The 15,498-nt window shown below is 45.6% G+C and overlaps 1 protein-coding gene across 1 annotated transcript in view; it reads right to left on the reverse strand.

Moving 5' to 3' along the window:
• LOC119171908 (uncharacterized) overlaps window positions 1-3,892 on the reverse strand; it is a 167,224-nt gene extending 163,332 nt beyond the window's left edge. Inside the window, exons 1-2 of the mRNA XM_075893030.1 lie at window positions 3,446-3,892; window positions 3,056-3,151 (exon numbers count right to left, since the gene is read on the reverse strand). Of these exons, the coding sequence (XP_075749145.1) occupies window positions 3,056-3,151; window positions 3,446-3,681 (332 nt within the window). The 5' untranslated portion in view covers window positions 3,682-3,892. The remainder of the gene's footprint in view (window positions 1-3,055; window positions 3,152-3,445) is intronic.
• Between the last annotated feature and the right edge of the window lie 11,606 nt (window positions 3,893-15,498).

The raw sequence follows: 15,498 nt of genomic DNA on the forward strand, positions 1-15,498 counted from the left end.
AACATCTGTTTTGGTGTTTATAGATGGATAAGTATGGTTGTTAATTTTGAATAATGTTTCAAGGACATTCTCACATTTCGCTAACAAGGTATCAGCGGCTTGTTAACCGGCTTTGGCGTAGTGGAATTCTCAAACTGAAAAACCAATGCTACTCTTAATTGCAACCTGAAAAACTCATTTCTGAGGAACAGAAAAAAAAAGACGTATTTTGAAACGGCTGAATAATCTTGTACATTGAGAATTTCGCAAAGCCTCCTTCGTACTTTTTATAAAGAACCAAGGTTTCAAAAAAATAATACACATTACAAAACGCAAAACCTACGGCTGGGTCACCTTAAAAGCAGCACCCAGAAACTGGGATGTATTTCACCAATAGACGTGTGCGTGAGCGAAGTTTGATAACCTGGAAAGTTCAAATAAATATTCTTAAGCAGTAGATATATCAGATTTTCCCACTCAGGATCACGAGTCCCAACACATTTATTTTCTTGCGATAAAATAACCAGATTTGGTGCAACTAATTTGCATGTACAAGAGAATGCGAACTTCAAGAGCTTTTTCTTCATTATACAGTATCAATGAGAACTAACAGAGTCTGTCAATGCTTTTTTGGTAATTAAATTCCACCCACAGTTTCATACAGAGACAAAGGCAGCCGCTAGGGTCACAGTGATCAATAACGGGCCCTCCGTACGCACGCACTCCATTCGGCCCAATGCTGTGCTGGTTCGAAGCAACAGCTTGTCTTGCACCAAACCGCAATAACTGAACTACCATTCATACTTCACCTGACATACAACATGATTAATGCATAAGGAGGTGAAAAACTTTCGCATACTTTTTAAAAATAGCAAGACTACAATGGATCCATTTCGCCGCAGCCAATCTCGCAGCATCGGCAACACTTCAAATGGGGAATAACAAAACTTTCGCAAGGTAACATTCCTGCGCGGTGTGAATTATTGTTCTGTTCATTTGCTACATCAAAGCTTGACAAGTTCACGTCACATAGACATTGCACGTGTCATAGTGCCCCACCTCACATTACGCAACTACGCAAGGACACTCTGGTATCTCTTATCTATGCACTGATGGCACTTTCACAAATGACACGAGTTACTAGGACGGGCTATGTTTGCACTGCACAATCCAATAAATTCATTTCATACGATAAATTTAATAGCTTCATTCGGAACCGGAGAAGTTGCTGCATTGCACTTAGGAGCTCGCCTTTCACAGCCTGCTACTTCATCTGTTAGGCTGGCTGTGCCCGTGCACTGTTCGACATGCGTCGCTTCTGAGGGCGTGATACAAAGCACAATTTAATTGCCCAAGGCATTTGGGAGCAGCAAAAAGATGGGACAAAACAAGCAGCGAGGCTATGCAGGGATATTTAGCTCACATTCATCGCCAGCTGCAGTTGTATCGGATGTTGCCATGCTTGAAGTTACCAGAATGTCTACTCTTGGAGAGTCGGCCGAATAGTCAACCCCTTTTAGCCGCTGGCTTCGTTCTCCCTGACCGAGATCATGCCATCGTGGCTTCGGCTTGCTTACATATATATATATATATACACTGGCAATCCTTTGAACAGGCTAGGAAAGGCCCCGGCCCGCAACTCTGCCTTCTCGGGTTGCAACAACACGCCTTCATCATTTACGAAGTCATCAGTTCGAATAAAATGCGTAGTGTCAAAATGTTTCTTGCACACACTCGCGTGTTCACATTCGAAGTTAAATATGCCAGCTTACTGTCACATTATCATACGTTTCCGTTTCTATCTATTGCTGACTTCCCTTGGTAAAGAGAACGACACCTTTTCCCTCCTGCTTCCTTAGCGGGAGCGGCAACCCAGTGCGCAGCAAGTCTTCGGCATCATTTCTTTTGTGCACAATCTTTGTCGTCGCACAGAATTAGCACAGTCACAGAGCACTTGGCACTGTCGTAAGCCACACAAATTTAGAGAAACCATGAAAGCTGAACATCGATGCCACCGGATTCAGCTCTTTCTACGCAGCAAAGCCAGTGAACAACCGCAAAGCTATCCTGAAAGCCCCCAACGTGCTCCTAGCACTGTCATGTGAGCAGCCGTGGCGACACAGCAAGCTCTTATCATAGCGTTTTGTGACCAGAAAAGCATTGAAGGACTCTGACTAGACCAAGAAAGTATAAGGGGTGATACGTGTAGTGCAGCTGAAGACAAACTGTCGCTGGCATGGACCAAACCTGCAACCTTCAAGCACCGCTTCCGATGCTCTACCCCTCAAGGTACACCAGCCGTCATCGTCCCATATACTCTATTAGGTATATCTGAGCATTTGAATATGGGAGTGTAGGTGCCACTTATAGCCGTGACAGTGAGATAGCTTCCTGCCTGCTGACGTCATGTAGCATGTGGTCTTTTTACAAGCTGGCAGCTGACTTATACCTCCAATGACACCAGTAGACAAAATAAAATATGTTCCATACTCGCAGTCACGGCTATTATCAGCCCTGAACAACACTCCAGCATTAATTCATTCATTTGTGGGGTTTAACGTCCCAAAACTACCATACGATTATGAGAGACGCCGTAGTGGAGGGCTCCGGAAATTTCGAACACCTGGGATTCTTTAACGTGCACCCAAATCTGAGAACACGGGCCTACAACATTTCCGCCTCCATCGGAAATGCAGCCGCCACAGCCGGGATTTGATCCCGCGACCTGCGGGTCAGCAGCCGAGTACCTTAGCCACTAGACCACCGTGGCGGGGCACCTGGGGTTCTTTTGACGTGCACCTAAAAGCACACGCGCCTCAGGCATTTTGTCATCCACCGAAAATGCGGTCACCACGGCTGGAATTCGGTCCCGCGAGAGGGGGGCGTGAAACAAACCTAAACTACGCCTACTATCTGCTTCGGGTGACTTATCAAAGATATAAAGGAACGAAACGGTACTGACACGCGATAACATTGCATGTCGAATATGGCGGTGTAAATAAGCGTACTGTTGCGACCGCACAATACGAAAGGGGTTGAAAGAAAATGCGAAACGTCGTTCAAGGGCTACACTTACGAAGGCAGGTTAGCAGAAGCACCGCTTGACGATCCAAACGAAAACGTGGCCTTGTGTTTTTTTCTTCGATCACGCTTCGTGGCAAACATTTCCGTCCTGCATTCGCCATTAAAAAAACACGGCATTACGGAACAATACGGTGAAAACACTAAACTGCACCTCTGAAGAAGTTACGCGACAGCTATAAAATGTTTTTAATGAGTAAATAGCAGTATTTAACAAAAGGGCCACGTCCAGGGCACTCCCGTTTCCGGCAGTACAGCCAAGACACTTTTCTTTAGTTTTTGAATACGCCGCCTACGCGAGTCTCGCCTCATAGCGTCTCGAAAGGGTGAACCGCTTCCCTAGGCGAATAACTGTAAGCCGTAGATGAAATAAGGAAGAGCTCACCTGAACTCGGTCGGGCTCCGATGGAACAGTACTGCAAGCTTCTGGACGATTGCGTAAGACAGCCGCGTAGACGTTCCAGATGCGGATGCCGAACGAGGCTCATGCAGGCTCAGACTCGCGCTCCCGATCCACGTGTTATCTTCACTTGCAACCACCGGCCAATCAGACGACGCAAAGCGGCAAGCCGTGATACGCCTGCTCGAAGCGCTTCTTCTTTTTTGCCGACGCCGTTTCATTTCAATATGTCAGCGACTAGCAAAGGCACACTGTGCCATGGTAAGGAACTATAGTTTAAAGTGTTCACACACCTTCAGTAGAGTTACGCCAGTTTAACCACAGAACACGTATACACTACCGTTCAGCCACAGAACGTTCAGCCGTTAGCCAAGCTGTCACTTTGCCGGTTCGCCCTCACCTTCGCTAGGTGTGCCATAACTTTCTAGATGTCGCAGCAAGCGCGTACACAGTTTCGGTTTCATTTTTGTGAAACTGAAACTCCTGACAAGTAGTTGCCTCCTGGCTGGTTTTCAGAGCGGTCATCAGCTGCAGATCTGCATATTAGTCACAGTTTATTAGGCATGTGCCAGGTACTTGCGAAGGTGTCATAAAAACTGTACGGTCCACGTTGCGCAAGAAACGTCGTACAAGCGATCGAAAACAAATATTTGAGTATGGTCAGATACGATCAACCGCAACCTGCGCGTGATCGACAAGTGGAAAAACGCTCTAAATAGCTGCGAAGTCCAACAAAGCCCATTAACAAATGCTACAGCCGCAGAGAAACGTCTCTAAAGCAATGGCCCACACCCTTCCCGCATACTCTTGCATTTATTAAATTGTTTTTACGTCACCCCGTCGCGCTGGTCTAGTGGCTAAGGTACTCGGCTGCTCACATGCAGGTCGCGGGTTCGAATCCCAGCTGTGGTGGCTGCATTTCCGATGAAGGCGGAAATGTTGTAGGCCCGTGTGCTCAGATTTGGGTGCACGTTAAAGAACCCCAGATGGTCGAAATTTCCGGAGCCTTTCACTACGGAGTCCCTCATAATCATATGGTGGTTTGAGGACGTTAAACCCCACATATCAATCGTTTTTTTTTCTTACATCAACAGCTGTTTTCGGCCAATCTTATGACTACTGACAGTGTAACAAACCAAACGATTGCAAAAAAAGAGAGAGAGAGAGCACTAAAAAAACATATGGCAGCAACATCACTGTGAAACACGAGCAAGTGCGTACGTCACATGGCGAGCGCCTCGCCGTTCATTGAGTTCACTATATGTCACTCGTCAGGCATTATATATATATATATATATATATATATATATATATATATATATATATATATATATATATATATATATATATATATATATATATATATATATATATATATTTATTTATTTATTTATTTATTTATTTATATCATGACGACTCGGTTGTAACGAGGTTTATTGGTCGTGAACTCGGGAACGAACAAGCGCAACGGACCCGACAAAGAAGCGCACGTGCCAAGAAGATGATGATTGTCAGCCAGAACATATGATGATGATTGACTGCTGTTCAGATGAGTATGAAGCGCATAATAGATGCCTACACTGTAGGCGTTCAAGACAGATATGGCTGCTAATTCAGGCTGTAAAGAAAAAATTATAGTTGGCGACTTCAACTCTCACCATACCTGCTGGGGTTTTAGAACAGATCAGTGTGGACAACGGTTGTGGGACTGGTCGGTAGACGACGACTTATTGTGCCTTAACGCTGGAACTCCTACATTTATTCGAGGTCATTCACGCTCCGCCTTAGATTTAAGCTTTGTAAGCTCGGCCATTGCTAGTAAATCGTGGACAGCCCTTGATTGCGCCTCCAACAGTGACCCCTTTCCAATAATGTTCGAGATCGCTTGCCCGTCAAACCATCATGCTTCCATGCCCGAACCTATATGAATTATACAAAATTTCAACACGACCTAAAAACGGCTTTAGACGCTCCTTCTCATGATGGAGATGACACTAAAGCTATGAAAATAAGCGCAGTAATCAAAAGGGCATACAAAAACGCGGAATTTGCTGTTAAATCAGCGAAGAGAGTACCCTATAGCCCCTGGTGGAATTCCAACTGTTGACGAGATCACAGACGAAGACAGGCAGCTTGGAAGAAGCTAATACATAATCAATCCCCTAAGAACTGGTCAGATTATAAATTTCTTGCCGCTGTATTTAAACACACGGTGGCCCAAGCTAAAGAAGAATATGATAAAAGACATTTCGATTTTCTCTCGAAATCCAAAAATAAGAAAGCTTTATTTCAATATATGCGATCTCGCAAAATCCTGCCGTCTACATTAAATACTGATTATGAAAAACTATCATTGGAAGAAACGAAGAACTCTTTAGAGTCAATTGGCAGAGGTCTAGAAATTAGATTTTCTTCGATTATGGCTTTCAACTGGCAAAAGTCTAGCATAAGCACTGACTTTGAAAACGTAACGCTGTCTGAAGCATCAAAAGTCATTCGAGATCTACCATCGTCAGCTCCTGGCCCAGATGGAATCACAGTTCTTATGATTAAAATTTTATTCAAGCTATCCCTGGCGACGTCCTCAATCTTATAAACTACTCTTTAAAGAATGCCTGGATACCGTATGACTGGAAAATAGCTAAGGTAATCCCATTAATAAAAAAGCAAGGATTAGGTTTTACCATAGAAAATATCAGACCCATCTCTCTAACTTCGAACATGGTGAAACTCATAGAGAGGGTTCTAAAGGGCCGAATACACTCCTGGATGATGAATAAGGTCATATTGAAGCCAAATCAAATTGGTTTTCGTTGTGAATGCTCAATTTGGTGCGCCCATGCGGATTTAGAGAGTCGAATACAGCTTGCTCGTAAAAGGAAACAGTACGCCGCATTAGTAACTCTCGACATAGCTAAAGCGTACGACAGTGTCGAGCACTCTATTCTGCTGACCACCTTGCAGAGTCTAAAGTTTCCTCAGTATATTACTGAGTGGATAGCAGAATTCCTAAAATCAAGGGAATTGTATTGCGTGAAGGATGGCTGTTGTTCGCGTAAATTCAAACAGAAACGTGGTGTTCCCCAAGAGTCCGTCCTATCTCCAGCATTATTCAATATACTGATGAGCTCTATTCCGATTGTTCAGGATGTCAGTGTCTACATTTATGCAGATGATATCGCGTTCTTCGCTTCAGAGAGCGACATTTACTCACTACATCAAAAACTGCAAAGATATATTAATACACTAGAAATTTGGTTGCAATCCATTTCATTGTCATTGAACATCAGTAAAAGTGTGCTCTTGGTGTTTCCTATAGCAGATACAGTTTCAATTTCTGTATTGTATAATCGGGAACCTATTCCACAAGTTGATTCAGTCAAGTACTTAGGAATGATTTATAATGACAAGCTAAATTGGAGCCCACACATTGAATATATAACAGCAAAGGCACAACGGGCGTTAGGTTTATTACGCAGGTTAAGCAACAGAAAATACGGGGTGCGCAGACACGCAATGTTAATGATATATAAAATGTATGTGCAACCAATATTGAAATTTGGGTGTGTATTATTCTCGGGGGCCGCTGGTTATAAAATTAAACCGCTAGTAATGTTAGAGCGAGAAGCCCTGCGATTATGCCTGGGGCTTCCCAGGTTCGTGGCGAATAATATATTGTATCAAGAAGCGCGATTGCCAACACTGCTCTGTCGATTCCGCATTCTAACGGTTCAAACCTTCTTAAAGTTCTACAGTTTACCGGCGCGAAGATCAGAGTACGCATTTATCAGCGACCCTGACTCTTTCTTTCTTGCACATTGGCCTCGATTTCATACCCCTCAGATAATTTTCGTTAAAAAGAAACTGGATTGCATAAATGTAGACATTAGCACAGTAATTGAAACTAATTCCTCAACCATCAACATTAGAATAGAGTACGATGAAATCTTCCCCCCACAAGCCAAGTTGCAATCTCTTAGATTTTTGACCACTACATTAAACGATTACTTGGTACATGCAGAAACCAAAAATGCAATAGCTACAGATGCTTCTGTCAACAATGAAAAGGCAGGCATAGGAATTGCGTCCGATTTCCTCGGCTGGTCTTTTTCAGTAAGGCTTCCAGATTTCACTCCTATATTTGAAGCCGAGCTAGTAGCTATTATTTTAGCTCTTCGTAAAATTTCTACGACCGAGACCAGTGCAATCATCCTAACAAACTCACTTTCGGTGTGTGCAGCTCTGGCAACCTCCGAACAATCTCGTGCCCTAGCAGCGTTCCACACATTAGCACCGCCGCATTTAAAACTCCTCAAATTAGTGTGGGTCCCAGGTCACTGCGGATTACAATTAAATGAATTGGCAGATGCTTTGGCACGAGCATTACTCGATCGACCAGTAATTTCAGTACTTCCCGAGGTAGAATACTTATCAGGGGTTAGATATAGGAAATTCGCTATTTTTACAGATAGCTTAGAATATATCACACAATGGACCGATTATCAGCACCTCAAATTTCCATGGAAAGCCCAGTGGAGTCCATCCAAAAAACTTGAAATTATAATCTCCAGATTCCGGTGCCGCGTCCCCCCATTAAATTTTTATTTACACAGAGCTGGTCTGACACTTTCCCCCCTTTTTCCATTCTAAGAAGAATCAGAAACTATTGAACATTATTTTGGCTCATGTCGTAACTATGCATTAATTAGGAAACGACTTTTAGATATTCCATTTGCGAAGCTAGGTTTAAATTTAACCACAGAAAATGTTCTAAGTTTTGGTGCCTCTGTTTTGGGAAATTGCCACAGAGATGCATTCGATGCGGTGTGTAATTTTATTCAAGACTCTGAACGTTTTTCAACATAAAGCCCACGTTAACAGATACTCAAAAAAATGTGTCGAAAAGTAATTTTCAATTCTGGATAAATTCGTGACATACCAAATTAATCATGTTTGGCAAAACCAGCTGTCTGGTCGGCTCCAAAAATCAAGTTGTAGCTATTAGTGTCTACTTTGTTGTTGATTCTTTTTTCTCACAATCTAAATCTTTGGTTTCTTTCTTTTTTTTTACCAATTCACAATACAACTCTCTCTCTCTCCCCCCCCCCCCGTTTTTTTTTTCGTTGTAAGCAAGAATGAAGCTATCGTCCATATGAGACTATATGTTCTCTTGGCCAATCCCCCAGAGTGGGTACGAGCCATGGATTAGAGGATACAAACAAACAAACAAACAAACAAACAAACAATGCCTACACTGATTCCCCCCCCCCCCCGTGGAAGCGGCCAGCATGGCCGCTGCGGGCGGGTAGTCAAGGTGACGAGGAACGTCGTGTGAAAAGCTTCATGCGGGAAACGTGTATAATTTCGGTGCTGCGGTAACGGCGGTCAGTTGGCACGACAAGAGGCGTCACACGATAGTTGACAGGTGAAGTCTGCTCTAAAACAACATGTGGGCCGATGAATCGAGGCTGGAACTTGTCGCAGAGACCAGGTGTGCGAATTGGTGTCAATAGCAGCACCTCGTCACCCGGTCGGAATGATACCACACGATGAGAGGTGTCGTAGACGGCCTTCCTTGCTTGTTGCGTAGCTTCCGTGTTCATACGAGCGCGCTGGCGGCACTGGGCAAGGCGAGAAATATATTCTTCGCAAGAAGATGGTGATGGAGGGCCATTGCTGGTGAAGAAGGAAACATCGATAAAGAAAGTAGGTGAACGTCCGTAAACGAGATAAAATGGTGAGTAGCCGGTTGTGCGCCGAACAGCGGTGTTCTAGGCGAAAGTGAGGAACGGTAGAAGTTTATCCCAGTTTCTGTGATCCGGTTGAATGTATACGGCGATCATGTCGGCAAGGGTTCGATGAAATCTCTCGGTCAGACCGTTTGTTTGAGGATGGTAGCTAGACGCCGTCTTGTGTGTGGTACCAGAAACGCAAAGAACTTCACCTAAAAGCTGTGATAATAACACCTTTCCACGGTCACTTAGAAGTACACGAGGAGCACCATGACGTAGTATTATGGCCTGAAGGGCGAAGTTAGCAACTTCCGATGCTGAACCAGTAGCTACTGAAGTTGCCTCGGCGTAGCGTGTCATATGGTCTACGGCGGTGACTATCCATCTATTTCCAGCACCAGTAACAGGAAGGGACCCATAAAGATCGACCCCGATGACCTCGAAAGCTGTTGTAGGGCACGTCATTGGCTGTAACTGACCAGCCGGGGGAGATGTCGGAAGTTTGCGAAGTTGGCACGGAGAGCAGGAACCCACGTACTTTGCTACGCTGGTAGAAATCCCAGGTCAATAAAAGCGGCCTCGAATGCGGTCGTAGGTTTTGTGAAAGCCTAGGTGGCCAGCAGTCAAATCGTCAGGAAAGGTTGAAATCGTCATGAAAGAACTGAAGGGTTGTTCATCGTCGATTGGCGGTTGGTACAGCGAGGCGAGCAAGGCAACAGAAGTGAGAGTCACGTCCGCACTGATGTCGTTGGAGGTGGCAGCTGGAGTGTCGAACGACGCCGTAGGTAGTGGGCAACGAGAAAGAGCGTCGGCGTCTTGATGTTTTTTGCCCGATTTATAAATAATCTCAAACTGATACTCCTGTAGGCGTAAAATCCAACGACCCAAGCGTCCGGACAAGTTCTTCATTGTAGAAAGCTAGCATAAGGCGCGTGGTGGTCCGTTACGATGGTGAATTGGCGGCCATACAGATAAGGACGGAACTTTTGTATGGGCCAAACCACAGCGAGGCACTCCTGCTCAGTGATGGTATAGTTTTTTTCGGTAGAAGTAAGCTCTCGGCTAGCATATGCGATGACCCTTTCGAGTCCAGAGTTATCGCGTTGGAGAACAGCACCTATACCGCAACCGCTGGCGTCGGTATGCAGGAGTGTTGGGGCGGTGTCATCAAAATGGCAGAGTACAAGCTCTGACGTCAAAGCTTTCTTCAATAGGTGAAATGCCGACTGACATTCCTCGGACCACACAAAGGGTGCATTAGATGCAAGTAGTTTGTGAAGTGGCGCAGCTATTGAAGCGAAGTTTCGTATGAAGCGACGAAAATATGATGCGAGGCCAAGAAAACTTCGCAAATCCTTAAGTCTTGTGGGGCATGAAAATCGAAGCACGGAAGCGATCTTTTCGGGGTCAGGGCGAATACCATCCTTGCTGACGACATGACTGAGAGTCTTGATGGATTTGGTGGTGAAACGACACTTCTTAGTGTTGAGCTGCAGACCCGCACCCGGTTTCTGAATATTGTTAGGAAGGAGGTGTCGGAAAATGACGCCACGTCCGTGACTGTGGCGACCTTGGGTAGCGTGGTCCCGGCTGGAGCCACCCGAGTGCCGGAGAAGACGAGTCGAGGAGCCAGTGTAGATGGGAATAAAACGTTTATGTAGAATATTTACTTGTAGAGAGTAGCGTAGAACAGCATGGAACAGATGAAGCACCCCCGAGCGTCTCTGCGCTCGCGTTTTTATACACTGCCTTCCCAGGATTCACTGCGAGGAAGGACAAGTCAGTTCAGGTCCCTCCTTTAGGATTGTCCTCCTCCACTCCGACCCTCTGCAGACTAGTGCGCCAAACCAGTTTTTAGAAAAGTGCAAGGACACGCACACCGAGTGGCACAGGGAAGAGCAATACGGCACCACTGGCCCAGCTAGCTCCTTGCAACCCCCAAACACAATGCACCAAGGCGCGGTCGCTGGCCCAGGAATGTAGAAAGCGTGCTCTTGGCACAAGTCCAGATGCGAGGCCCATTGTTCGGTGCACCACCCAAAGGAGGAGGCGGAAGCACAGGCTGCAAAGGTCCCTCCTGTTAGTCAGGGGAAAAGGGTTTTTAGGTCCACGGGCACAGCAGACTCACCACACCACCGTTGTAATTTTAAGCCGCCCTGGAATGTCGCTCCCGGCATAACAATATGTAAAATCTGACTCATCAACTGGTATAAGTGGCGAGGTACTGTTCACACTTCTTGGACTTGTACTAAATTATAACCATTTTGAGTTTTATGGCAAGCACTTCCTTCAGGTTAGTGGCACTGCAATGGGCACAAAAATGGCCCCAAACTTTGCGAGCACCTTCATGGCTTCATTTGAAATCCAATTCATTGAGGGACACACCTTGAAGTTCTTCTACTATAGAAGATACTTAGACGATATTTCTATGATATGGAACCACGATGAAGGAAGTATTTTCCGCTTCATGGAGGATTTTAACAAGTTCCACCCGTCAATTAAACTCACGCACAAAATTTCCAAAACTAGCATTAACTTCTTGGACGTCACTGTCACGGTAAAAAATGACCACTTGTCAACAAACCTTTACCAAAAGCCAACAAACTGTCAAATGTACCTACATTTCAACAGCAGCCATCCAAAGCATTGCAAAACGGGTATTCCATATTCTCAGGCCTACCGGTACCGAAGAATATGCACCGATATGCAGGAATTTGACAGACACGCAGAACACCTAAAGCATTCCTTATTGAAACAAAATTATGCTAAAGACATTATTGACAGTGCCATACTACGTGTTCGCAACGTGAACCTGAATGATACATTTAAGAGGCCAAACAGAGTATCTAAAACGACTTCCCAAACGAACTTTGTATACTAACTTATTCCTAATCAGTGCCACAAATCAACAACATCTTTTCCAGCCATTTCAACATAATCAGGCAAAACAAACGACTAACTTCAATTTTCGTGGAGCCACCTCACGTGGTGTACCACAGGCATAAAAACCTGAAGGACATTCTTGTCAGAGCAAAACAAATCCCTTCAAAATTCAATCAGGGTGTCATCCCTGCGGAAAAGCTCGCTGCAAGGTATGCCCACAGATGGTCACAACACGTGAATCAAAAGCGAACTTCTCGGACTTCAAATTTTGCATAACTGAAAGCCTCCATTGTGATTCCAGTGGCGTAATATACATGCTACATTGCAGCATTTGCGGACAAGAATATATCGGCCAAACAGACACGCCATTTCAGCTGCGACTCAATAATCACCGGTATCACGCCACTTCACTGCCGAAGCTACCTTTATCTAGTCATCTGCGCCTGCCAAACCACAGTTTCTAAAATATCAGCGTAACTCTTTTACAGTTCGGTTTCTCAAACAGGCACGAACAGCATGAGGCGTATTATATTTTTAAATTTAGAACATTAGTAGCCCGCATAATCGAAAGGAAGGAAGGAAGGAAAATAGGGGGGAAAGAACGGCAGGGAGGTTAACCAGCCTATAGGCAGCCGGTTTGCTACCCTGCGCATGGGAGAGGGATGGGGGAGATGAAAGATAGTGAAGGACTCCAGAAGACTCTCCTGTCTCCGAGAAGCAAGCCAGGAAATTGGTGACAAATATTCATAGCTGGAGGCCATGCTTGTTTTTCTGACGGACTCGGACTCGTACTTGTACACTGTCCTTGTTTTTTCTTTTTATATTGTTTTTTTCTCACGCGTACATACAAAGTGTTTACGCTCGCCTACCACTTGACGGCCATTGAGGGGGAACGGGCGTAGATAAAAAGTAAAGAGCCGAAAGGCCCATTAAGGGGAAACCCTTTCCTTACGCGCGCCGTCACGGGCACCTTCCGCCACCACGTCGACAATCTTGGGTGGCCCGACACACGTCGAGAACTGGCCAGCACGGGATGAGAACCAGATGTGGACTTACACCGACATTTGAATGTGCACAGTCTGGTTTTGTGCTCAGCGGTCACATGACTGCGAGACGTGGCCTGGCTCATACGCCTTGTTTATTCCGTTCTGCACTTCTTCCTTCTCGACCTCTACTAACCATCACTTGATACGCCACACGATTCCCCCTCCCCCCGAAAGAAGGCATGGATTACGCACAACAAAAAGTAAACAAGGAGAGGTTGAGAAGTCACAAATGTCAAAATGCACAATTGGTTTCATGGCCCCGTGGTGTTCCGTAAACTCGCAAAACTTCAGAAAAGAGTACAGCAGCCCGGTAAATGGGGGAGTTCTGGTGGGCGAGGTTGGCTGTGGCGTTCTGGAGAAGGTAACCGCGTCTTGCAAAACTGCACTGACCATGACGTGACTTGAGCACCTGCGAGGAACGAACAAGGTTGGAAGTCCTTGGAGCATTTTAAGGTCGAATGTCGTAGGCGCACAGAATCCTCTGTCGTACGCGCTGTATTCTGTGTCACGGCTGATACGGAAGTAGTGCTTGCAGCCTGCGTGTACAAGAACTGAAGTTCAAGGAATTATGTCTATGTTCGTGCATTGTACAAATTATAGCGTTCAGTCTCTTTTGTAGTTTTCTGTGGCGTTGGTTCCGTTGTCGTGAACTAATGGGATGGTGTCTGAATCTTTGCGTGGTAGAACTGGTGACTTCTTGTCTTGTTCGGTGTTTCCTGAGGTTTCGGAGCTGTAATCTTAGGCGCAGTCTTGATATTTTGTGCCAAATGCGTTTCTGGCGCCGATCCCTTATGCGAAGATGCCTGACGTCTTGAATTTGCTTTAAGAGGCTGACTTTGCGTCGTCGTCCTTGTCGGTGTATCCGTTGGAGTGTCTGCGATTCTTGGACTTGCTTTTGCTGGCGTTGCTGACGTTGCTGTGGAACGCATTGCGGTGAGATCCCTTCTTGAACATCGCGCTCGTTATCTTCACAACTTGATGTGGGGCCCAGTCGGCAGCTGGTAGTTTGTGGGCTGTTGTCATGCACTTCGGGCAATGAAGATAATGCTTCGGAATTGGTAGAAAGTTCAGAATCTTCTTCTACCCTGTTCAATATAAGAGGCTCTTGCGCATTGTAGCGTGCGATGTTCGATGCGTCGGAGCCTTCGGTGTTTCTTCTACTGTCGAGTGTGTATGGACTGGATGGCGATGCATGAACCCGTGTGGAAGGAGCATGGCTCGACAGGGTATTTTCCCGATGCGCCAGGTCATCTACCATAAATACGGCGTCCTTATAAGGCAAATGGTGAGCGTTAGGAGCGCTTGAAGAACCGCGTGATGAAAACCCAGGTGGTGGACCACGTATGCCAGACGAAGACTGAACGACATCAGGTAGTTGGGCAACGTCTCGGGTGATATGCTGAAGCGATGACTTCGCAAATGCCGACTTTCGTGCAGAAGGGAGGCGCGCTCGATGGCTGTGTTTTTCCCAAAATACGCGTTGTCGTCTGCCACTGAACTCGTGTGCCACTTCGTCTTTTGTCAGAGGTCGAATCTTGTTGTGCGTTCGAATGGTTGATGACTGCCTGTAAAATTGACGACTGAGTGCAGTTGTCTGTGGATGGTGAGTTACAAGCAAGTCTTCGTCGTAGTCGTCATCGTATTTTTTAAACCAAACGATCATTTCTTGTTTTATCTTTTGCCAAGACTCATCGTTGTCGAATATGTGTGGGAGGTAAAATTTAAATGCCTCACCGGTGACGTAGTCGCTGAAGTTCGTAACCATTTCCCGTTCCGACCAAGATGCAGTGGTAGCGTGGAACTCGAACAGGTCGAACCAGTCCTGTACAGGTCCATCGTCCGCTGCTCCGGTGTACTTGGGGATGGGAAGGTCGGTCGATGATTCTGTCATGGTGCTGGTCGCTGTGTGCGGCTAGGAGATGATTCCGTAGTCTATGTATGGTCAGAGCGTCTTGTGTAGAACTGCGTCGATGATGAGACACTGATGAAGTGGCTGGGAGGTCTTCATCCTGTCGACTCGTGTGACGCTAAGATGACTGAGAGACGTGGCCTGGCTCATACGCTGATGCTGATGCTGATGACCTTTGATGGATGGCGCTTACCCACAAAGGGGGATGGGCCAAGAACCGGGCGGCAGGATACTTAAATGAAACTAAACTGAAAATGGAGCCAATCTGAAAAAGTAGCTTAAAATAATACTACCAGAAAAACAAAAATGTGTGCTGAACAAGCGGTCAAACCATCTTTTGTTTTTGAAAGACATAACTACGAATTATAAACTAAAGATCTGAAAAGGTAGTGGTTGACTAGCATGGTAATATTTTAGTTGCGTTGATGTAATCAAACACAGCGGAGCATACATCCCTGTGGCAGTAAC

This window comes from Rhipicephalus microplus, chromosome 4 (genome assembly GCF_043290135.1).
Source record: "Rhipicephalus microplus isolate Deutch F79 chromosome 4, USDA_Rmic, whole genome shotgun sequence".
Classification (NCBI taxonomy): Eukaryota; Metazoa; Arthropoda; class Arachnida; order Ixodida; family Ixodidae; genus Rhipicephalus; species Rhipicephalus microplus.